Source organism: Suncus etruscus, chromosome 11 (assembly GCF_024139225.1).
Source record: "Suncus etruscus isolate mSunEtr1 chromosome 11, mSunEtr1.pri.cur, whole genome shotgun sequence".
Taxonomy (NCBI): Eukaryota; Metazoa; Chordata; class Mammalia; order Eulipotyphla; family Soricidae; genus Suncus; species Suncus etruscus.
Window position 1 is genome coordinate 48,822,776 of NC_064858.1, and position 26,113 is coordinate 48,848,888.

Below are 26,113 nucleotides of genomic sequence, written 5' to 3' on the forward strand. Positions count from 1 at the left end.
TGTCTGTCTTTTAACTGATGGTTAACTGCAAGGGTGTACCCCTTTTTGTCAATATCTGCCGTAATAGAACTGGGTTGGGTTTCTTTTCTTTTCTTTTTGCTTTAAAGAACCTTGTCTCAGGCAGTGGGTATTTTCATAAGTATGTATTGATTGGTTCTTAAAAACTCCTCAGATGTTCTCACTTGTCTTTATGGCCTTGGATGTTTCCTGTTCCCAGCAGTTCCTCCCCATACAGATGTGATGCTCAGATCTATTGCTCATGTGTTGCTGCTCTGGTTATGTTTTAGAATGTCTAGACCCTGAGTTCTGGTCTGTTGCACATGAGCCATGTATGTGTATCAAGGGTGTTCCATATTGCTTTCAGGAAAAGGCATCTTTATTGGTTACCCTATTTGGTTAATGGGAAACTGAAGCCCACAATAAGTAAAGAGTGCACTTCTAGTTCTACAGTGGGTGGGGAACAGCTTTGAAGCCTAAGCTTCCTGCCTTCAAAGGTGTTAACTCATTATCTTTATGTTCTGACTCCTAAAAATACTGCCTTAAATTTTTGAGTTTCTGGTTTGCATTTGGAAATTTTTTTTAAAAATGCCTAATTTTACTATACTCCTTGACTAGAAAAGAATCACATGGGGTACATTTTGTGAAATTGTGTCTGTCCACAAACATGTATGCTAAATAGCTCTAAGTTTTAAGACCAAGACAGGTCAACCAGCAGCCTGGATAACTGGTCAACCCAGCAAACAAAGAATTCATGGGATCTCCTGGAGACACAGACAAGAATTTAGTCACTTTAAAATCTGAGTCTTTATCAGTATAGCCAAGACTGGTTAAATATTGCTGGGTAGGCTAGTAGTAAGTTGACTGTAAAGAGAATAAAGCTGAATGAGACTGTCCTAGAAAAGCTCACAAGTTAGTTAAGGAAGAAAATACCAAGCAGAGACAGAGAGCTACAAAGAGCTTTCAGAGCTGGTGCTCAAGACCCAGGGAGAACCCCAAAGAGCCACTTAGTTTTGGGAGGGAAGAGGGTTGTCCAAATCCTTAACTAATAGCTGCCTCCTGCCATCACAAATGCAGACTTCACCTCCCTGCCGCAAATCTTTTGCCAACCTGAAGAAGGTCAGGGGGTGTGATGGAAAGGTGCCTGGGAACCCACAAACCACATGAAAAACCCAAAAGACAATGGGAAAACCTGTACTTCCAACATAAGCATAAGACCTGTATTATACCACCTCTTTACCTGCTTTTCCCCAAATGTAAGGTAGTCTTTTGCATCACTTTGGTCCTTTAAATACTTCGTTAATTCATTTTTTTTAAAATGTCTGTTCTACATATACATATGTGAGCACATACATTTTTATTCCTATTTTTTTTATCTTTTTTGGGTATGTGACCTGTTTCTGTTTTCCTCTCTGTCCACCCCCAAATGCACCAGCAATATAATGTAGCACCATTTCTCCCTGCAAAGGCACACTAAAAAAAAGGGGAAATCTTACATATAAAAAAAGAGGTCTTATCTACTAGAGATAGGAAGTCATAGTTGTTTACAATACAGGGATATCTCCTACCTTGAAAATGTGTCATGTGGACTCAACTTAGACCTTAGGAGATTAGATACCATCCATCCAGCCTTGAACCCTGGATCCCAGACATAGAAATGACACTGTTCTTCACAACAGCTGCAGGAAACAAATCCCATCTGGGACAGCCTTAATACTGCTGGGTCACCAACAAGTGCCAGCTCTAATATGATATCCTGACAACAAGGAAAATGGGAACAACTTGACCTAAGAGCAGATTATCCTACCTTACCAGCTAACGATAAGACAAAATCAGAAGATGTGTCACCATTTGTTAGGTCCAAAAGCCAAGATCGCGATTTACAGATGACTGGCTGCTAGAACCATGACCAGACTGTATATATCTTGGGACCAATAAAAAAGCCCTAGTCTAGGGTTTGAACTATGACCTGCACAATAACCATGATCCCCAGTTTCAAAGATCTGGCAGAGACAATTGTAACAGAATGGGGCTTCTGGAAACACAAAGAAAGACACTATCCTAGGTGCCATCCTAGGTTCAGTGCAAAGACCAAGACCACCAACCACAGAAGATGGATAAAAATAACACTGAGGGAACAGAACTTCTAGAACCACAAAGACTGACTTCATCATAAGTCCCATCCCTGGACCTGTGCAGATACTGAGATCTCTAGATACAGAGGTCTGATTGTATCACCCAGGACAGAGCAGAAGTCTTCCAAACACCACAAAAGCACCACTGGGAGAGTAATGATCCTGAACAGAGTCTATAGTTAATCCCATGACAATATACTCCAAGGGTGGAGAAACCCCATATGTCTTAGGCCAAGTGAATTCCTTTTCGAATGACCCCAGTATTTACTGTGCCAGGGCAGGAGGGGAAAAAAAAAAGCAAAAAGCACAAAACATTGTTTATTTTTATATATTATTTTTGTATCTTCATTTATTATTATTATTATTATTATTTTTATTTACCTATCTAGTTTTGGTCGATTTCTTTGTTTTGGTGTGGTTATTGAAGTTGTTGTCCCCATTTATACTTATTTTTTTTTCTCTTCTTTTCTTTTCTTTCTTTATGTGCTCTGCCATGTTTCTTATCTCAAGACCGTGGCAGTTTTTTGTTTTGTTTTGTTTTTTGTTATTTGTTTTTGTTTTGTGTGTGTGTGTGTGTGTGTGTGTGTGTGTGTGTGTTGCTTATCGTTATTGTTGGAGTCCTCACTGGATATTTGACACTTCTTTTTGTACTGGTGGAGTGTTTCACCTTCTTTTTCTCCTTCGTCTCTCAAACCGATGATGAGAGCCTCTAGAAGGATTCCGCCCATTTTCGGCATATTAGACTTTTACCCCAGTTTATTACTTTTCTCTTCTTCAAACAAAACCACGTAACTTGAACTAGCTAGTCCTGCCTCCCAGTTAGAGGGGGAAATAAGGGAGGCACCAAGACCAAACAGGGGCAAGACTACTAAATAGTAGGCTAGGTACAGAGGGGACCACATATTCTAGCAGCCCTGGGGGTGAGGGAAGAGGATATGGGAGGTAAGACAAAAACAGAGGTGTAGGGAGGACAAATTGGTGATGGGAATCCCCCCTGATTTTATGTACCTAAAATATTATTGTCAACAATATGTAAGCCACTATGATCAAAATAAAAATTATATTTAAAAAATGCAGACTTCATGGGCTACCCTGTATGTGTTGGTAATGTAAGTGGGAAGTCTTCTCACATTACTTCCACCACCACCCCACACCTCACTACTATTTTGTGTTGTTTTGATCAATGCTGAGCCCATTTTCACCTAAATTCTATTTTACTTATCTGTGCAATAAATCTAATGGCAGTCATTAATATTTACTGTGGCATGATTATGATAATCAGTTCAGTGTATGTAACAATTCCAGCAGATAGAAACTTGATTATTGACCTTTCTGCAGATGTGACCTGCCAGATTCATGATCTTGTCATTGACTTAACCACTCTCCCTCTTCCTGCACTAAACTTTGTCCAGGCTAGACTGTTATCCTTATTCCTGGCAGAGATAAAACTTTACATGAATTCAGGATCTTTGCACATGCTACTCCTTCTTCCTGAAATGCTGCTTTCGCTACTTTTGATGTTACTAGATTTATTTTTTCATCTTTTAATCCTACAGTAAAAGACCATACCCTTGACCAACCTGTCTTATATCCCTAGAAATGCCCACCTATGGATTGAAAGGTCCTCAAAAAGAGGAGTGGCATGCCTATACACTGGAATAGTACTCAGCTATTTTGAAAAAGACAGAAATTTTGTTATTTATGACATCACATCTAGACCTTCCTTGAGGAGATTATGCTAAGTGAGTTAAGTCAGATGGAGAAAGACAAGTACCATATGCTGCCACTCCTATGTGGAAGATAATAAAGCAAGCAAACAAATAAACAAAGCTAAATAAAAATAAATCCTGAGATTTTGACACTAGAATGATTGCCAGGGGTGATGATGAATGGAAGGTGGACAGAATGAATAAAAGGAATTAACAGTCTGGTGTTGGACTGAAACTCATTTTCAGTGATCATGGTTTCAGGTGTGTAGATGTTGAAAGATAAAGTTATGTATCTGAAATCTTAAAAAAAAAACCAACTGAAAGCCAATAAAACTCTTAAATATGAGAATAATAATCACTAGAGGTGAAATGGTAAAGAGTGTAATTCAGATAAAAGGAATCAATTTATGCTAGAAGATAAAAACTTTGGGTGCCAAACTTAATGTAGTACCTGAAGGTCCTGTATAATAATACCTTCTTCTTGAAACCTATTTAATGTGACAAATGTTACTGCCCAAAGTCATATTTTAAAAATCACTACAACAATTTACAAGCAATCTCTTTCCTCCTTGCTGTATTTTTAGTGTCTGTAGAAGACTGATTCCAAATAGAAGTTATTTAAAATAATTGCCTACTTATCTGGTTTATTTTTGCATGTATGTGTGTGTGCATGCCTTGCTGGAATACAAGAAGTTCATTAAAAAGAGGACCTTAACTTCCTTCTACACAGATAGGTTTTGCAGTGTCTATGGTAGCTTTTGACATCAGGAACACATTCAGTAAAAGTTATAGAGTAAATGGTGGGTTTGGTACAAGACTCTGGGAGTGTCAGGTTGGATAAAGCATACTTTCTTTGAAGTAACTTGCAGACTAAACAAATTTAGTTGAGGTAACTATCAATATGCTGTAGATCAGGAACCTGTGTGTAGAGCGATAGGTTTGCTGATAGGCTAGGGAAACACTGAAGTAGCCATGAATGAGAAACAGTTCTAATAGGCAATGTAGACCCACTGGCATTCTAAGCAAGGGCAGCAATATTCACCTAGTAGAGCCAGTATATTGGCATGTGTTTATCCAATAATGGTACTCTCCCAGAAGCTGTGTCCTGGGTTCAGGTCCTCCTTAACTAAGGAAAAGTGTGGAGAGGAAGGCAGACACAACCATATGGTGTTGGGTGGCAAAATAAGCATAGATTATGTTCAAGGCTCTGGGCTACAGATCCAGATAAAGAAGTGAGGCTTAGATGAAAGAGTGTCTTTGAAGATGCAGTAAGGAATGATATGCTTAATTGTGTTTGAAACTAACTTCAGTGGCAGTATAGTTCACCAGAAGGTTGGAAGTTTGCTTCCAGTCAGGTTGATTCAATAAATGGGAAAGAATGAACACAAGAAAGAGCTGAGAATTAAGAATCATGACTGATTATGAAGGTCAAGAAAAAAACAAACAAACAATTGATAAAGGACTCAGAATTTTCTCATTTCATTTGCCATTTGCATTTCTACTTATTTTGGGTTTACTAAAACTGAGCAGGAATTTTCTATGCACATGACATGTGACTAAAATGCTAATTTTGCCACCAGAAAATTTGGAAGTTGGTGCATCCATCATTTCTGTTTTGAGAAATCTCAAAGTTCATCAGTGCTCTAAGTCCTGCAAAGGAAACACTTTTCTATTTACCTACTTTAGTGTTTCCCAAACTCTGGAGCAATGAAACCCTATTTCAACACTCATATTGCAAATAACTTCTAGATCATCCTTTAGAAAATACATAGCAACTCTTTTCTTTTTCCATGCTCTGGGAAAAGCTATTTGCTGTTATATTAGCTTATATGATGTGCCTATCTTGGAAGCCTTGAGCATTTTGATTTAGGGAGGAAGAATTTGGACCCCAGAATCAGCCTGCTAAGGTTTATACAAAACTATATAACTTCTTTACATCTCATTTCCCTCTTGATTGGTGTGAGCTGATAACATACTCACTTCCTGAGGAGACTTTGGAGATCAATGAGTCAAATTTTAGTAAGCTCTGTAAACAGTGCTGGCCTGTAGCAAAGATTTGGTAAATGGTAACTTTTAATGGGAGGCAAACAGGGTAGGAACTGCTAGCATACACTGGGCAGCTGTATTACCTGTCTTTCAGTGTCAGCCTCTGCACTCACCAATCCTAAGACCATAGGAAAATGATATGAAACCTCCTAAACATCAGCTTCTTCACCTCTGTCATTCAGGGACATGTATTAGTTTACATGCTCTATTAAATTCATTGTGGCGGGCAAGTGAATCAAATCATGAGAAAAGCCATTGTCTGGCATGGTAGATATTTTCATATCAAACAAAAATTTTCTAAACAGTCTGTCATTTCTACCATTTTGAGCTTGTGTATTGACTTTCAGCTCCAAAGAGTACTTTTCTACTTTCTAGCTAGTTCTTCTGGTCTTGTATTTTGGCATTGCCCTTTCCTGGAGATCCTTGAGGCCAGGAATACAGATTTGCATGGGTCACAGTAGCTTTCTATTGTATAGAGCTTGCATTCTTTATTTCACATGCTCACATTGCTAATGAAGGCCCACCAACTTTGGAGACCACTAGCCCTCCTTTGGCCTCCATGCCTTTCCTGAAAATGCAGACATCTATTTCCTGTCACTTTGTGAAAGTCCTGGGGATCCTCTTATCACAATGGAATCCCCAACAGACAAGGTCTCCTGCTGTCTTGGTAGGAGGCTGAATGGTTCCTTTTGTCAAAAGTTTTCTGATACTTATCAGTAGAGATACTTTTGCACAGGTCACCTCAGCTCCCACTTTCAGACCAATTACCTGATATTTAGTTATCAGTTCCCTTAGGGGACTGTCTGCTCTTGGTAAACAATTAGATTAGAGGAGGCTGATGAAATTTGAGTGACAGGAAGTAGCAGCTAGATCTGAGTTCAGAGTTTCTATTTCAAGGTTGAGTAAGTGGGTCCTTTTTGTACAGAGATCTTAGCCTAATAGGGTCCCGGCCTCAAGGTGCCCCAACTCTGATTATGGGCTGTTCACTTACCTGGGAACATTTGCTCCTTCTGAGAAGAGAGTCTCTCTGTACCTTATGTTGGCTTGAACATAATTAATAATTTAAACCCTGCCCATTAAAAAACAAAACTACTATATAAATGCTATATGTAATAATAAATTTAAAAGTCACCCAGTTGGGCACTGTTCCCAGACGACCAGCTGAGAAATAATCTTTACTCAAATAAGTAAAGAAGGAGGAAAGCTGATCTCTAATGAAAATGGCTGGAGTTTCATTGTCTTCTCTTTTGTGTTGCACACATGGAGAGTTGCAGTTTGTATTGTTGCCATAGTTTGTTTGGGCTAACCTGAAAGCCTCATCTGTACTTCTGACATAATTTCTAGGAGAAGTATATTCTGTATGTGTGGTTTGCAAGAATTCTTTAAAGCCCAATAGACTGGAAAGTCCAACTGGAATTTAAGCTCCAATTAGAGGTTACCGTATATACTCAAGTATAAGCTGAGTTTTTCCTGCACAAAATTTGTGCCGAAAAAAACGAGTTTGGCTTATACTCGGGTCATACAGGTGTATTTGATTCGGTGTGCACATACATAGTCTCCAGATGTCTTCTACCGTCTGCTGGAGGGGGCGGTGCTTCAGCTCAGTCCATAAATCCTGGCTGAGCTGAAGAGGTAGGCGGCTGAACTGAACTGGATGCCCCTGAACTAAATTATTTAACCCACAATTTTCTGTACCTTGTATGATACCAACAGCAGTGATGATGATATCTGTGAGCTCAGTGATGATGACAATGTCTATGCTGATACCCTCACATCGGATACAGCTGAAGCTCTGTTTGGACATATAGATGATGAGGAGGAGGAATCCAGCTTTGAAGGATTTTAACCTTTGTGACTTAGCTTGATTACCTATTTACCTATTAAGCTATGGTTTTCTGCACTTTATTTAAAGTTTTAAAGTTATTATTGCTAGTTTACAGTTTTTCTTTAGTAATAAATATTGAAAAACATTTAACCTACAGATTCCTCGATTATTGTAATTGTTTTGGGTATATATTTTTATTTTTGAAATTTGCCAGTGGCTGTTTTATTTTCCACCTTGGCTTATACTAGAATCACTAAGTTTTCCCAGTCTTTAGGGTAAAATCGGGGGGGGGGTGGCATCAGCTTATACTCGAGTATATACGGTAAGTATTCAGGATTAATGATGGATAAGGGTCACAGGCTTCTCTGAATCCCCATCTCTGACTCCTATTTAGGAGTCTCCCTCCTAAATCCTTGTGACTCTCATCATCCTAGAATCTCTGCCTCTCTCTTCCCCTCCTAGGGTTGCCAGCCCTGTCACTGCTTCCTGGCCCAGTCCTTGTAGAGGCCATAGTAAGTCCAAATATCTTTATCTGTGAATATTTCTTATGAGATAGTCAGGGAGCTGAAGAGATCTCACAAGGATAAGGCACATGTGATCCAATCCCAGTTCAAGACCTGGTACCAAAAGGTCCCCACTGAGCACTGTCAGAAGTCACTATTGAGCATAGAACCAGTAATAGCTTCTGAGAACCACCAGGAGTAACCTAAAAACCTTAATCACTTAATCATGAATGAGGAATGGGGCATCTGAAGGTCATGCAGCTCAGTGGCCAAAGATATGTCTCTGAAGCTAGACTTGCCACTTGGCCTGTGGGACCCTGTAGAAGACTAAAAAGGGAGACTATAAGGGCAGTGCCTGACTTGGGGCCATACACCTTCCAAGGGTCTGTGTGTGTGTGTGTCTGTGCGCACGCATACATGCATGTATATGTTAAGGGCCATTACTTGGTGATATTAGATTTACATTGATTTCTACTAACTCAGCAAGACAGTTTCCTGCATAATAATAATTTCTGAATTCCAAACAGCAGACTAAGGAACAAGAGTCTTTACTGTGGACTTTGCAGTTTCTGAGTCAGGGCCAAGGTAGGTGTTTTGAAGGTGCCTTTTTATGAGGTGTGGGTCAGAGAGGGGTGATGCATGCCCTTAGTCAAGTGACAATATCAAACCTCATTATTTTAGATAGATTAAGCTGTTGTGGCAGATTTTATAGTGGACTGAGAAGAACAAGCTGTCTTTGATAGTTGTATCCATGAAGTTGTTTACAAAAAATTTATTTGAATTAGCTTTGGCATGTTTGTTTGTTTTTTTAATCTTTCCTTTCCATCTGAGTTGGTTTGGTTTTCTAACTGGCAAATGGGCAAGTGTCCATATATAGGCCTTTTGTAGGTATTCGATTTAGCGGAAGTAAGGATGGGAAAAATCAAATGCTTGATCAAGAGTGTTGGGATATTGGGTAGAGTCTCTGTAAAAGGTGAACCAAAATCAGATCATCATTCACAGATGATGTATCTCTGCCATTTTCTCCAGAATGTGTTCTTTCTAATCTGAGTCCAATTTTCCTCTATGGGGGCCTGAAGAAATTGAAACAAAGCCAGTTAAATCATTCTAGTTTGTCCGAGAGAGGATCAGCCTCATTGAAAGTCTTACTTAACTGGAGATTTGGGTAATGGCTGAAGTTTTATAAAAGACTTTGAGTATTGTTGCTATTGATACATAAGAGTGATAACTTTCAAAAAAAGAATATTTCAAAGAGACTGGTTTTGAGAGCTGTAAGATCTCCTCTTTTTTTGTGGGGAATGTGCTGTTAGAAAAATTTATAAGCTGCAATATTGGAGATGTAATAAGATACTGTTGTCGATTGACCATCTGGCTATACATTCTTGGTGTCACAGTTTGCTTTTTAATTTTTAAATTTTTTTTAATGGTGAGAAGCAAGAAATAAGAGTTTAGGAATTTTAAAGGTACATTATAAACATGAACTGTATTTTTAGTTCTGTGGGACTAGATTGTTTTTTTTTTTTTAAACCTTGCATAAAACAGAAAACGAAGGTCTACATGTATTTTGTTTTTGATCTCAAAGGTCAGCTGAAAAACTTGGCTCCTCATTTGTTCCCTAAATTTGACCCTAGATTTGGAATTTCAGGGAGGTGAGGTTTGGGCCACACCCAACTGTGCTCAAGACTTACTCCTGGCTCTGTGCTCCAGAATTACTCCTTGTAGAGATTGGGGAACCATATATGGTGCCAGGGATTCAGCTTCATTCAGCCATTTGCAAGGCAAGTAAGCCCCTATCCTCTGTACTATCACTCTGGCCCCAGATTTGAATTTTTTCTTATTTTTTTAAAGACTCTTGTTATAAGTAGAAGTCAGATATCAATCATAAGAAATTCTAGAAAAAAGCATCACCAGCCAAAATGACCACAGAGATTTCACATTTCTCCATTCATTCAAAAATATTTATTGAAACTTTCATATATGCATATCATGCTGCCTGACACAAAAGGATTTGCTGAAGAAATATTAAAGACGTTCACCCTTCCTGTGAGGGGTTTAGAGCTTGCTTGGGGAGAAATGACATAGATAGATGAAACAGTTAAGATGTAAATCAAGGCGGCATATGATTAAATACAAAAAAGTGTGGTTCTGACAAAAAATACTATAGGCGTTCAGAAAAGGGAGTGATAACTCAGTGGCACTACTCTTTGCTGCCTACAAATTGGCAAATTGTAGCACTATTTGTATGAAATATTTTACACTTGTTTTTTTGGCAGCCTTCGGCCTTGACTCCCAGGCAGCATTAAGAGCCTACAAAATATTTGTGTGCCAATCTCTGTAGAAGTGCTGCACACTCTCTGTTCTCTATCTCTCTTTCTCTGTCTGTCTGTGTGTCTAAGTGTCTCTGTGTGTGTGTGTGTGTGTGTTTACCTCTCCTTTCTCCTTTTATCTTCTGATAGGCAAAGAAAGTGCCTATACAGACAGACGGGAGTAGCCAGGAGATGCAGGCAGTGTTTGACAATCATTTCTTTGAAAGAAAAAAAGACACCAGCCTCTCTCATTGTCTGTTTTTCCACCTCTCAGATTTCTATCTCCACTGCAAATTCTCCCTTACATAACATGGCAGTTGAATTCAAACCTAATGTTCGTGATGGACAAGCTAGCCATAAAGGATCAGCTAAATTTATGGCTTTGGAGAATTAATGATGGGAAGTCCCTGGGTTGTGATGTTAGAGAAGGAACTGACACAGATGTGAGGGGAGTTTGGACACTGAAATGCTCATGGTTAGTAGGTTCCTCCAAATGTCATACAATGACATGATGACAGGCCTGTGCTTGGGGCTGAGGTTTCATGAAACTCAAGGCTTCCTGTTCTATTTTTGTCATATGCAAATATGCACAGAGCTCAAAGGCAAAGCCATGGGACCTAAACTCTTAAGACATAAAAAGAGAAAAAAGAAGAACTAAATGCTTATGAAGTCAAATGTAGACTTGGCCCACACTGCTTTCCACTCAGATCCTCTCAGGGACTCCCCACAGCTGAGATGACTTATCATTTGGTTGCTTTTCAAGCTCATGATTCAAATTCAAATTGAATTCAAATTTATGAATTTTCAAAAACTCAGTGTCACTGTTTCACTCTCATCCCTTGCTACCAGACTTGGGCCTTTAGGAGCTATAGATATCAAAGTTGTTTGGTTCTTTCTTTGTCAAAACACCTTCAGTATCTATAGCTATTAGAATATCCATGAAGGCAACAGCATTTGAAAACAATATGGTGCTGATGTTTGTTTGGTAGAGTGAGCTGCTCTTCTGAAGAAGCAAGAGTTCCTGAGTTACTGTGACTTAGACTGAACAGGACATTTAGCAAACCAACAATCTCTCCTCTCAGCTTTGGATCATGTTTATCAAATAGTTGATCCTGGCCACAGCACAAGCTTTCTTAGGGGCTTCTTCTGAGCTCTCTGCCTTGGCCCTGAAAAGTATTTCCTTGATATCTTTTGATATAATTTTATATGTAGCAGTTGGTTATATGGAATGTCATATCAAGTTCTGGAGAAGATTTTGACCTTGAAACACTTATTTATTAGCATGCTGAAAAACACAAAATAGTGGCTTTTGAAAGAATACTACAAGATTGGGGAATAAATCACACACCTCCAAATTTACACAGTAAATGAACATTTTCTTGTTCGGTGCTCAGCTAGTTTCTTCTCAAAAGCAGCTCTGTAGTTTGGAGATCCTTGTGAGGGTGTGCTTGGGATGTTGTTGATGTTGTCATCTTGAAGGATGGTTCAGGAGTCTAAGTTCAACATGTTGTCTACATTTGTTCTCTGCTTTTAGACATGACAGGAAAAGCCCCACTCTGCTCTATTCTTGTTGCTTTCTGTAGTTGTAGCATCATGTTCTGATTTTCACTCAAGATCAGTACTCCACAATACAGTCTGGCATTTTGTATAAAGTTAAATATGAGAATGTTTAAAGTAATACTTGACTGTTTTGTTACCTATTTTTTAATAGGTGTACTTTTAAAGAAGATTGTGTCCATTCAGATAATTCAGAAAACTGGCTGGATATCTCATCAGGATCTAAAGCATGCCCTCAAATTCACCTATTTCGAAAAAATAGAGATAAGGTAAAGTAAACTATTTTTATTTCTCTCTGTTGTGTTGCCTGTTATCACTATAAATGGGAACTTCCTTCTCTGAGTAAAATAGTAGTGAGCAAATAACTTAGCTTTTGTTTTCTGGGCCATACCTTATGGAGCTCAGAGCTCACTTCTAGATCTGTATTGAGGGATTACTCATGGGTTCAGGGAACTAAATGGGGTGCTAGGGATCAAATATGGGTTGGGCCACATGTTAGGCAAATGCCCTACCCACTCACTATACTATCACTCCAACCCCTAACTTAGACTTACTAGTTATTTATTTAAAATGTGGGCCCATAGTCAGTACCTAACCAGATACTACTGCAAACTTTGACAGGTGTTGGGATGTAGCAGAGAACAGGAAGATGTATCGTACCTTCCCTCATGAACTCTGCTGTTTTCTAAACCAAAGATGACTATAATTGATGAATTTATTTATTTATTTATTGGTGTTTTTTGGGGCCACAACCTTTTGATGCTCAGGGGTTACTCCTGGCTATGCGCTCAGAAATCGCTCCTGGCTTGGGACGCCGGGGGATTGAACTGCGGTCCTTCCTTGGCTAGTGCTTGCAAGGCAGACACCTTACCTCTAGCGCCACCTTCCCGGCCCCTAATTGATGAATTTAAAGAAAGTTTACTAGGGACATAGTATGGGCTAGTATAGGGGTTAAAGCATATGCCTTGCATATATCTGACCCCACTCCAAGCCCTAACATACTCCATGGTTCTCTGAGCATCACTAGGAGTTACCTTCAAACACAGAGCCAACTGTATCTCCTGAATATAAATAGGTGTAAAATAGGAAGGGAGGAAGGAAGGAAGGAAGGAGGGAGGAAAGGAAAGAAGGAAGAAGGGAGGAAGGAAGGAAGGAAGGAAGGAAGGAAGGAAGGAAGGAAGGAAGGAAGGAAGGAAGGAAGGAAGGAAGGAAGGAAGGAAGGAAGAAGGGAGGAAGGAAGGAAGGAAGGAAGGAAGAAGGGAGGAAGGAAGGAAGGGAGGAAGGAAGGAAGGAAGGAAGGAAGGAAGGAAGGAAGGAGGGGAGGGAGGGAGGAAGGAAGGGAGGGGAGGAAGGAAGGAAGGAAGGGAGGGAGGAAGGAAGGGAGGGGAGGAAGGAAGGAAGGAAGGAAAGAGAGAAGGAAGGGAGGGAGGGAGGGAAGAAAGAAGGAAGGAAGGAAAGAAAGAAGGAAGGGAGGGAAGAAAGAAGGAAGGGAGGGAGGGAGGGAAGGAGGAAGGAAGGGAGGAAGGAAGGGAGGGAGGAAGGAAGGAAGGAAGGAAGGAAGGAAGGAAGGAAGGAAGGAAGGAAGGAAAGAAGGGAGGGAGGGAGGGAGGAAAGGAGGAAAAGAGGGAGGGAGGGAGGAAGGAAGGAAGGAAGGAAAGGAGGGAGGGAGGGAAGAAGGGAAGGAAGGAGGGAAGAAGGGAGGGAGGGAGGGAAGGAAGGAAGGGAAGGGGAGGAAAGGAAGGAAGGAAGGGAAGAAAGGAAGGAAGGGAAGGAAGGAAGGGAGGGAGGGAGGGAGGGAGGGAGGGAGGGAGGGAGGGAGGGAGGAAAGGAAGGAAGGGAGAGGTATTTTAATATAGTACACAAACATTGATGAAAAATATAGGGCCAGAGAGATAGCGCAGGGATCAGGGTGCTTTCCTAGCCTATGACTTACTTAGGTTTGAGCTCCAGTGCTCCTTATGGTCCCTAGCATACCAGGAGTTATCTCTGAACACAGAGTCAATAGTAAACACTGAGTATCACTGGTTATACTGATCCCTTACTCCCCAAAATAGAAAAAAACAAATGCAGACTTGTGCTTAACAAGATTTTTTCAGTGTGCCACAAGTATAGAATTTTGTTTCCTTAATGTGCCCAGACTTTTCCTGATGGCTATCCCAGGAGCAGGACTTCAAGTAATATTGTTAGGGATCAGAGCTTGTTGTCACTGGTGCCTACTGGAAAGTTGGGGGGGTTCTTTCTAGGGCAGGGCCCTCATTAGCAGCACATGAGCCTTGACACTGGGAGAGAAAGCATCGACAATGAGCATATTCAAATATTTTTGGATTTACGCACCAACTATGCCCTGTGGGAAAATGGATTTTCTGCTTAGCGGTCTCAGTGGTGCCATAAGGAGACATTTTCCTTCTAATTATGGCTCTTGTATTATGAATAATTGTACAGACGCCCCATCAGCAGCCAGTTGACCTGTCTGTTGAGCTTGCTCTGTTTTATTTGAATGCCACATTTACAAGGAAATGGGCCACTTTCTCTTTTCCCTTACACTTTGCCATTTCAAATAGCAAGAACTATACCACTTAGGATGATTTAACATTTAATAAAGGAGAGCCAGAGCATTTAATGAGTGATAAATAATACAAGAATCAGACTTTCAAGTCATCACTGACCAGGACTCATGAATTTAAACTTATTTAGCTATTATCACTTTAAGTTGGCTTGTAGGGGGTAGGTTTACAATGCACACCCTAAAAAAATAAATAAATAAAATAAAATGCACACCCTGTATACAAACTAAATCTAGCCCTTTGTCAAAGTGAAGATGTTCTGTGCAAAAAGTTTTTTTTAATAATGAGTTTTAAACACCATGATTAGCAAGGTTATATAATACAAATGTTTATTTTTTCACAGATACAAATTGATTTTCAGTCATACAATGTATAACATATACACAGATTGAGTTTTAGTCGTACAATGTAGGACACCCTTCGCCAGTGCACATTTCCTGTCACCAATGTTCCTGGTTTCCCTCCCTTCCTCACCTCTGCCTGCCTCTTGGCCAGACATTTTTCCTCCCTCCCACCCCCGTCTCTCTCCTTTTTCTCCTTTTAAATACTATGATTTGCAATATTGTTACTGAAGGGGTATCATGCCTATCATTTTATCTCCTTTCCACAACCAATTCTTGTTCAGAGTGATCATTTCCAACTATCATTGTCATAATGATGTTAGGCATCTGAGCATCAAATTCTTATTTTTCTTAATCTAAAAACATCTGGGCAGATAAAGTACAGTAGGTAGGGTTCTTGCCTTGCATACAGCTATGCAGGTTCTCTATCCCAGCATTAGATAGGTTTCCCTGAGTTCCACCAGATTTGATCCCTGAGCACAGAGACAAGAATAAGCCCTGAACTTTGCTTAGTAGAGCCCAAAAATTAGAAAAGGAGCAGAATTTCATCATGAAAAGAGAATGATAGAAAATATACAATCCTTAAGTATACACAAGACTCTGGTATGTAGTTAGGATTATGCAAGCCATTTCTTCTTTTTAATTAATTTTTTGTTTGTTTTTTGGGTCACACCCGGCAGCTCTCAGAGGTTACTCCTGGCTCTACACTCAGAAATCACTCCTGGCAGGCTCAGGGGACCATATGGGATGCCAGAACTCAAACCACTGTCCTTCTGCATGCAAGGCAAATGCCCTACCTTCATGCTATCTCTTCGGCCCCCTTTTTAATTAATTTTGAATTTCTTATGTGGGAGCATTTGGGTTGTACCTGTCACTGTTCAGGATATACTCTGGAATCTGGACTTAGAGATCACTCCTGGTATGGCTCAGGGGAACATATGTGTTGCCAGGGCTCAATCCAGGTAAGATGCATGCCAGTCAAGTACCTTAACTCTCGTATTCTCTATCTAACCCACTCATTTTGAAAATTTAAGTGTAATGCTTAAAAAGTAGTGAGAAAGTAACTGGGTTTCTTATCTTTAAGATTATTGGTATAAATCATCACAATTTCTTCCTAATCTGAAATCTTACCACCCAGTAACCACTGGCATTTTCTTTCTCTCCCCATACCCACTGTGGGTGACTTTATTCCTTTACTATCTTTCTACACACCTATTATCTCACTCTTTCCATTCACCAGCTCCCTAATGGTAAAGGAGGTAAACACCAAGTCATCTGAGTTGAGCTGTTCTTCGAAACAGACTTTGGATTGTTAATTGAAATGATGCTGAAAGCTGTCTGATTCCATTTCTTTTTTTTGTTTTTTTTTTTGTTTTGTTTGTTTGTTTGTTTTGTTTTGGGGCCACACCCGGCAGTGCTCAGGGGTGACTCCTGGCTGTCTGCTCAGAAATAGCTCCTGGCAGGCACGGGGACTATATGGGACACCGGGATTCGAACCAACCACCTTTGGTCCTGGATCGGCTGCTTGCAAGGCAAACACCACTGTGCTATCTCTCCGGGCCCCTGATTCCATTTCTTAATCATATTATTTCAAAATATATTTTCTATCCTTATGTTATCTACCTACTGGAAAATTTTATATCTTTATTTTAAAATAATAAACAATTCAACCTATAGAGATGGAATATATGGTTTTCCTTAATTATAATACTTAATTCCAGGATATTTTCTAGCTTCAAGGAATGTAATGAGCAGGAGAGCTCATGCCTAGTTTATGTGAGACCTTGACTTTCATTCTAGACACACACACATCAAAAAGACACAATGTTTTCTAACTGCCAACTATAGATCTAGTAATATCCTAGTAACTGTCAGATACAGAGGGTTGAAGAGAAAGCAGGTGAGCCAGGCACTCTCCCTAAGAAACTAACTCTGCAGAAAAAAATTAGAAGATAGTACATCCCCAGGGCCAGAGAGATAGCATGGAGGTAAGGTGTTTGCCTTGCATGCAGAAGGACGATGGTTCAAATCCCAGCATCCCATATGGCCCCCCGTGCCTGCCAGGAGCAATTTCTGAGCATAGAGCCAGGAGGAACCCTTGAGCACTGCAGGGTGTGACCCAAAAACAAAACAAAACAAAACAAAAAAAGAAGATAGTACATCCTCTTCCTCTCTAGTATTCTCTGTAGATTCAGCGTTAGAAATAGTGATTCCTATTGTCCTGGAAGTATTTGCTTGGGTTTTATTGAGTAAAAAAACAGCAAGATGTAGAAATATATTTTTACATATATTTTACATTATCTGATATGATTAAAAAACGATTTCTCCCTCTGTTTATATGTGTGTGTATTTCCATAAGCTTATTTGAGGTGGTCCACATAAAAGAATAAATACTAAGCTATATACATGTACTCATCCAATACATTCATTGAAAAGGGATGGCCAAGAAATGAAAAACAAAAAAATGCAATACTCACACACAGAGGAGGTCTATGTGGAACAGGAGAGGATGCATGGCAGGATCCTATTTTTGCATTATGTAAAACTACACTCATTTATCAATGAAGATATTTTAATATTCAGTAAAAATGATATGTGTTTATAAATGCAGAAAAGGCACAGGAATAAAAGTATTTCTCATAATAAGCATAGTTCCTAAAGGAGAAACACTGGAAACATGCTTTTTATAAATCAGAGTGTGATACAAGGAATTTCTTAATCATTGATTCAGTGTTGCTCTCAAGGTGCACTGATATAAGAAACAAGGTGTAGAAATGCTGGATTGGAATAATTAAAAAGCATCATTTTCTAATATTAAGAGGTGATAGATTTGCAAAAGCAAAACATATTTACAAAATTTACGTAGTTTCGGGTTAGTAAAAGTAAAATGCCATGTTTACATTTTAAACACTTAAATACCAATAACTTCAATAATGGGTAGTAAAATTGTCTCTGTCTGTTAGAGATCCCATTTATTAAAGACAACAGGATACTCGGGCTTAAACTTAGAATGAAGTATATAAGTGGTATTTAAAATTAATAATTGCTAAGAGATACATACTGAAGGCATCCCCCAGTTAATTTTTTGGACTCTAGAGCTTGTTTGTATTCAACAATTCTTTCAAATAGCAAATAGAGGGACACTGGGGTTTCTGATATACTGAGGGCATTTATACTTAATAATAGAAAAACCTTATCAACAGAAAACCAATCAAACGTAATGATTAGTAAAAATAAAAACAAAACATAGCAGATACTTTCTAGAAGATATGGAAGATATGGAAGCAATCTTAACATTTGCAGACATATACTATATCTCTTGGTGCCAAGTTATAAAAATTACACTTTTTTCTCAATCCATGATATTTTATCAATCTCAATGATATTTTGAATAGTTTCTTTTTAAATTGATAGAAAATTCACTTTGAATAATATGAAATGCACAACAACAATGTCCAAAATAAAGAATATTAAGGGACAATATGACAGGACAGATAGGATAGGATTAGGAAAGGTGCCTTGCATTGCAATCAACTCAGGTTCTATCCCTACCACTGGATCTGATTCTTGGAGAACCAACAGAGGTCACTGATGAGAACAAAACCAGGAAGGATCTATGAGCACCTCTAGGTGTGGGTCCAAACTACTTCTACCTTTATAAAAAGGCAAAGAAACTAAAAAAGGCTATATACATATTATTGAAAGAGGGCAAAAATTGAGCCACTGATTGTTTTAAAAATCACATACAGATGCATGGAATAAAATAGAATAGGTTTGAAAATTTTAAGTATCAGAGATATAAAATAAATAAATCAATAAAATTATTTTAGGGGCCAGAGAGAGAGAGAGAGAGAGAGAGAGAGAACAGCATGTAGGGTACTTTCTTTGTATACAGCCAGTACCCAAATACCACCAGAATAGTTACTGACTGCAGAATCAGGTGTAATCCCTGAGCATGACCAGATGTGGCCCCATACCGAAAAAGCTAAAAGGATAAAACATTTTTATAATGGTGCCAAAATAACTGGCTTACAATATAGAAACAATTTAAGTCATACTTTATGTTAAATATAAAATTATAATTTGACTAATTAAGAAACTGTTATAAAACACTAACTGAAAATATACTTGAGAATTAGGTCATTTAGAAGTATAAAGTTTTTAGTGCTGTGGCAATATGCCACATAATAACTAAAAGAATATTTTTATATTGATTTACTTTTTAAAATATCTACACACAAAAGAATAGATAACTATTATACCTACTTTAGGACAACAATTGCAATAGATGAGTATTAATTGTAAGAAATCAAGACTAGTAGGAATTAAAAAGGATACATATACCAGAAATAAGCATGCAAAATTATATATTCCCACAAAGATAAGGTTAGACTATTGGACATAGATAATACATTCAACTTCTTCAATTCTCAAATAAATGCAAATTAAAGTGAAAATGACATCTGCAAAATCCAATTAGCACAGCCTTGTTATTGCTTATAGTTTTGGGGATTGAACCCAGGGCCTCATTAATGTGAGGCCATGTGTTCTACCATTGAGCTGCATCTCTGGCCTAGTAGAACTTTTCTGGGAAGCAATTCAGAGAGATATTTCAAAAATTGTGAGAAGTCGACTGTTTGAAGTACTGATTCTAGACTTAGAATTCTGAAGGAGTAACTTGAATGCTCAAACTCTATTAGCGAGCAGATCCTATTGTAGGAGCTTTTATGGATTTTAAACCTGCAAATTGCAGAGCAATAAGGGAGTTGTTAAATGAAATAAATCATATTGACTTTCTGTTCTAAGCAGAAGGACAGTGATAGCTATGAACATTGATAGCTAACTGACATTCATATTTTTGTTTTTTGTTTTGGGGCCACGCCCGGTGGTGCTCAGGGGTTACTCCTGGCTCTGTGCTCAAAAATCACCCTGGCAGGCTCAGGGGACCATATAGGATGCAAGGAAACAAACCCCTGGTCATCCCAGGTTGATCACATGCAAAGCAAACGCCCTACTCCTGTGCTATTTTCTATCTCATCTGATCCTTGGTTTCATTTCTTTCCTCCTGGTCAAGCTTAGTTCAAGAAAGAATCCCATTTGACAAAGATTTCTTTGATGGGTTTATTAAATCAAGTCTTCAACTATTTAACAAAACTTACAGGAAACCTAAAGTGATAAAAACAAAACAAAAACTCAACAAAATAAAAGCAGAAAATCTTCAGCTACCCTCTCCTTCCTCTAAATTGAAAAATACTGGCTGACTTCTAACTTGAACTTCTTCCGCCTCACCCCTACCCTGATTTTGGTGAGTCATTAGTGAATCCACAGAGCCCTTTTAGTAAACAATACTAGATAATAAGTCCCCTTCTTGGCTTATTGGCAGATTTTGAAGCCCTTTCCCCCACTTGCCTTCAATGTTACATCCTCTCATTGGGCCTCTCTTCCTTTACTCCAGTCTACCTATGAAAGTTGTTCCAGGCTCCATCTTGACTTTCCCTTTCTTCTATCTCTATATTTGTCCATAACCTAGTGTGTACACTCAATTACCTTTAGACCAAATGTTCATGTCTGCTTTATCAATCCATGTCAGGTTACTTTCCTAAGTGCTAGGCTCAGCGTCAATTTGACATATTCTCTTGATTATCATGCAAATGCAATGGATATCTTGAGTTTTCCACCCTAAACAGGTTCCACCTTTGTAAATTGTACCCTCTATCTATTTAGCCTCTGTGTTCCAAATCTGACCCCTGAATCTAACCCTGACCTGCATTTGTTGATGTTTTCAGTTTCTACTGTATTATATGCCAGTCAGATCTTTATCATTTCTTAATGATCTCAATACTGTGTGGCCTTTCAGTTTCAGTCTGGTGGAATTTTCCATACTTCTACTAGATTATAAGCTTATGGAGGTCAGTAACTGTAATGGGTTTGCTCAAGAATTGTGTAGTAGTTGGCAGCTAAGGGCTTGATTTTTCTTTTGTTTATTTTCAGTCCATAGCCAGCAGTGCTCTGGACTCACACATGATGCTGCACTCAGGGATCACACTTGACAGTGTTCAGGGGACATAGAGGGAGCCAATGATCCAACATGGGTCAGCTGCAAGCAAGACAAGTACCTTACTTAACCCCCAAGGGCTTAATAAATATTTATGACATAGATGAATGAAGTGACAAAGTTATATAAAAATGGGCATGTGAGAACTGAAAGAAAATGTGTAAAATGTAAAATGATGAAAATAGGATTGGAAAAAATATCTGATACTTTTATTATAATGTTTGAAGAGTGAAATGAATTTAAGACAGTGTATACATGATACTATTTGATATAATCATATGATCTTGTGCCAAGATACATGACCAAGGTAGTAAATGCTGGGTTGAAGCAGAGCAGAATGAGTGAGTTCAGCTATTTTGGAACTAAACTCACTAGCAGGACTTGTTGGATTCAAGTCCCAGGGATGTGGTGGGACTTCTGTCTAATTAAAGTGAACTTGCCTCCTTCTTACATGATTCTGTGGCCCATAAATATATTTGTTAAATAGAAAGTTGGAGGTATTTATTTTCCAGGAATAAGACAGACTTAGCAGCTTTTTAGAGGTAGAGTCTTAGCTGGCAGGTGAAAGTCTAGATGGATGCTCCTGAGCTTGAAAGGAAGATAGTTTTCAGGCTGTCTGGGTCTATGACCCTGTCCCAGCTACTTCTGTCTCCTCTACTCCAGGCTTCCAAAAGCACGAAGCTCAACTCCCCCCACCACCCACTTTTCATGTACCCAATGCAGAAAGTGTCAGCCATTGGCAAGGTAGCCCCCTTAACTTTAGTTTTTACCAGGAGAATTGTTTCTTTAGTTAATTCATTGTGGTGTAGGGATGGGAGCAGGTAGAGGGGCTACTTTGGTAGAAACCTGAAGCTTTTCTTTCTGTGCCCCCTTTTGTACACACATATACTAATCCCCTGTCTCCACCCCACCCCCTCAATTATCTGCTCGACATGAACAAAACTATAACTAAGTTTAAGATTGCTGATTTCACAGTCTACCTTCTTCACTCTAATAACATTACAATAAGAAATAGAGATGACAAAGTATATTAAAACCTGGGAAATTAAAGTTTCCCTTTTTAAGTGAACCCTAAAGAGAAACAAAAGGAAGAAAAAAATGTGTTTTCAAATGGAAATGTAACATGAAGACATTAATAAATTATCCTAACATTAATGCAAGTTTCAGGTATTAAGTAATGCAAAACTATTTCATTTGTGCTCAAAGTCTCCTTACTGTCTTTGGAGAAAATGACTTTCAAGTTCTTATAGAACTGTAATGTTTAGGAAATGATATGAAAATAAAGATAAATGATGACAGGTTTGCCTTATCAGATATTGAATGTATTTAAAGTTGCAGTAGTAAAAACTTGATGACATTGAAGTAAATGTAGATCAATAGTAATTGGAATGAAGCAGAATTTGGAAATAGATTTCAGATATATGATAGTTTAATATACGTGAAAATGGTATTTGGTTCAATAGGAAAAGAAGGGTTTTGTTTTTGCTTTTAGTAAGTGACTATGACATAACTGATTAAGCAACTGGATAAAAATTAAGTTATTCCCTTATCTCACACTATAGATAAGATTAACTTCCAGATGAATTTAAGATACAAGTTTAAAAAATAAAACAATCAAGGTAGTGGAACAATTTGATATTTGTCTTTCAGCTGGAGATTGGAAAAGCCTTAATAACAAAGATAAAAAATTCTTTATTAAATTATTTTATATAAATATATATCCTATGAAGTAAAAGTACCACACACAAAAGTTGCAAGACAAACAGTAGATTAGAAGAAAGTGTCAGGAATATGATAGATAAGGATTTTTATCTACATTGCACAGAGAGCTCCTTAAGATTGATAAGAAAAACATGCACCAAGCAGAATTGTGGTCTGCGAATATGACTATTTTCTTCACAAAAGCAAAGCAAATAGCCAGTAAAACATCTTTTCTTGACATCACCATCTTCAAAAATTCTCTTCTGTGGCAGATCAGAGGGGGAGTTGGAGTGAGGCTCTAGAATGGGTAAAAAAAAAGGCATGAAATGATGGTTTGATTCTCATATCTTCTTCACACCCAGACTACTGTGGCTGTGGTGGGAAACTTCTCTCCCAGACACTCAGAGTGCACAATAAAGAACATGGACACAGGCAGGGAGCTGTGTAAGGAGAGGAGCCCACCCCACGGAAACTGTACCTGCAGTATCCTCACCAGGCCTATCTACAAAGGTAAGTGCACTTCCGGTGTCTGTACTAAATGTACTTCTTAGTTTCTGTGAGAAAGCCAGGAGACCAGAGACCTTGCTGAGAACAGATTCCATGGAAGCCCATTCATGACAGAGACTCTGAATAGCCCACTCTTGGATTCCTGTTCCTTCTGTCCCTCCTCATGACCATGCTTAACTTTTGCTTTCCCTTATCTCTGGAGGACAGGACCCCACTGAGGAGGGTAAGGGGAGTAAAATAAAGCAACAATACAGAGCAGACCTTTCCCAAAGAATTTAGGGAATTTAGAGATCTAAAGAACTAGGGATGGTCCTGTGAGATAGATGAGGACAGATTGGACCCATTTCTGAATGGGTCCACTGAAGCTTGTCACATTCATTTAGTCACACAGGCAGTGTGCAGTTAACAGCTGCTATGTGCAGGGTGCAGAACTGGGTGCTGGGAATCCAGTGACCAAATCTCCTGATCCTTCTGTGTGGAGTTCCTAGCCTCTGGAGATAGAAACAAGTGCCATTGTCTCAGGTAGGGGATGTAGTATCCCAGAGGACACTCTTGAGAAGAGCTTCTGAGTGTGTGTGGCAGGTGGGTGAGCAGTTAAAAAGAGCTTTCTGGTAGATGGGAAGGGTTGGGCCCATATCAAGAAGATTGGGAAGAGTGTTTTAGGCCAGGATCTATCTGTCAGACCAAGAGAGAAAAGATGTTGAAGAGCTAAAAGATCTGGAGGGCTCAGGTAAATGGGGTAGGGGTAGGTACAGAGCAACGGGGTGGAAAATGAATACCATAGCAGGCCTGGAATGATAATTTACAATCAACTTTGGTGAAAGAATGAATGAGTAATTCTGTAAACAGAGAACAGGCTAGAGAAATGAGAATCCTAGTAGATCAGATGGACATTGTGGCAGGGATGTAAGTCAAGACTGATGGGGCTAGAGAGAAGTGGGTGGGTTCCAGTGAAGATTGGGGGATGACAAGGTTGAGTGATGGATCACTGACAAATCACTTGGAGGTAAGAAAGACAAAAGAAGAGTTGAATTAAAGGTGTAGGACTCAGAGTGAGTGAATGTAATGATGGAGCTAGATTTTGTGATATGACTTGGCTTTCAGTCTATTTCAGGTCCCTCAAAGGGAATGAAATATGCCAGGCCAGAACTTCACAATGCCTCTTAGCCTCTGTGCCCATAGTGGCTGTTTGGATCTGAATTACTCAGAAATTTTTTTTTAATTTTCCACTTTACGTTGTCTACACTATTCAAGCTTTGTGTTATGCTTCTAGTTAATTTTGGCCATTAAAATGCACCTATAAAATATGCTTTTAAAGTATTTGAGTTCACCTTATAAAGCTAGTTGGCTGATTTTAGAGCTTCCATAAATTATAGTCACCTTTTGTCTGTTCTTTGCCTTGTGCATTAGGAGCAGACATAAAACAACAACAACAACAAAACAAAACAAAACAAAACAAAACAAAAAACCCTCCATTCCTAATCTCTTTATTTTCTGAATCTCTTGATTCAGCCAACTAACAGCCATTGCCAGACTTGAGTCTGGCATAGAACCATCTTAAAACATTGAAAGAAAGTCACCTTTTTCTTCAAGCTTGGCCAGATTTTGTCCTAATTGTCTTTCTCATGCTAACACTCTCTTGTCTGACATAGGTACCCTAATCATGATACATAGCTGCTGTAGAGAACTCAAAGCATGCATTGCCTCCTTAACTGTGCTGTCATTATTGTATTTTCTCACGTTCAGAACAAAAGTAAATCTAGAGAAGAGACCTTACATTCTCATTTCCCAATCATTTGTGGTGCATAACTGATACTTTGAAAAGAACATTTGCTCATCATCATTGTCAGGCACCTGTAGATTTTTACGGATTTGTTTGTCACTGAGTCCCCAGATGCTTACTGTCTTTGTGATTCTTGTATAAACACTCATCAAGCAATGTGCTCAAAGGCTCTTATTTAAATATAATACCAGGGACTGGGAAACATTATAGAGATTAAGTCACTTGCCTTACATCTGCCAGCCCCAGTTCAAATCCCTGGTATTTCATACTATCCCCTGAGTACTGTCAGGTTGTCACTCTTGAGCATAGCCAGGAGTATGTGCCCTAAGCACATCTGAGTGTGGCCCAAATAAGCAGATAAAATGATGCAAGTCTCCTAGACCACCTCATCTTTGAAATAATTTTGGATAGTTCCCACTTTAGGCCAGGAGGTGAGTGGATGAATTCTCCCTGTTTGTGCCTAGGAGTCTTGGTGCCACACCAGTGATTCTGGGCAAACCAAGTTTTCAGTTTAATTAAAGGTTACAAATATATGATGCTGTTTGGGTCCTTGGATGCTGAGGATACCTGGAGCACCCTCAAAGTGCTCAGGACCTACAGGCTGTAGTTGGCAATGATTAGAAGATCATTGTGCCTGGAATCAAACCCAGGTCTGGCACATGCTAGGCCTGTGCTCTAATGACTGACTGTCACCTGGCCTGAGAAGCTACTTTTACTAAGGGCTTTCAGACTTTAGGGATCTCCTACTAAAAACATTTTAGTCAGGAATTGAGGTGTGTCAACAGCATTAGATCACATTCTTATTGACCATGTAAAGACTTTGATTTTTTTTTGAGGTGTGGGTGGGAGAGTCATACACCTAACAATAGTCAGGGCTTACTCCTGCACTTGGGAATCTACTAGCAATGCTGGGGGGACCATATAAGATGCTGGGGATTGAACCCATCTGTGCCATATATATGGCAAGCACCTTACATATTGTGCTATTGCTCTGCCCCAAGACTTTGTTTTCGTTTTGTTTTTTAAAGAATTGTCTATTCTCTCTATTCAGGCTCCTGGACCATTCCAGGCTGGCTGAGTCAGA

General features: G+C 39.0%; 1 protein-coding gene across 1 annotated transcript in view; it reads left to right on the plus strand.

Annotated features, from left to right (window-relative positions):
• PLXNC1 (plexin C1) overlaps positions 1-26,113 on the plus strand; it is a 190,696-nt gene that overhangs the window by 57,378 nt on the left and 107,205 nt on the right. Inside the window, exons 5-6 of the mRNA XM_049782862.1 lie at positions 12,233-12,347; positions 23,102-23,249. Coding sequence (XP_049638819.1) covers positions 12,233-12,347; positions 23,102-23,249 — 263 coding nt within the window. The remainder of the gene's footprint in view (positions 1-12,232; positions 12,348-23,101; positions 23,250-26,113) is intronic.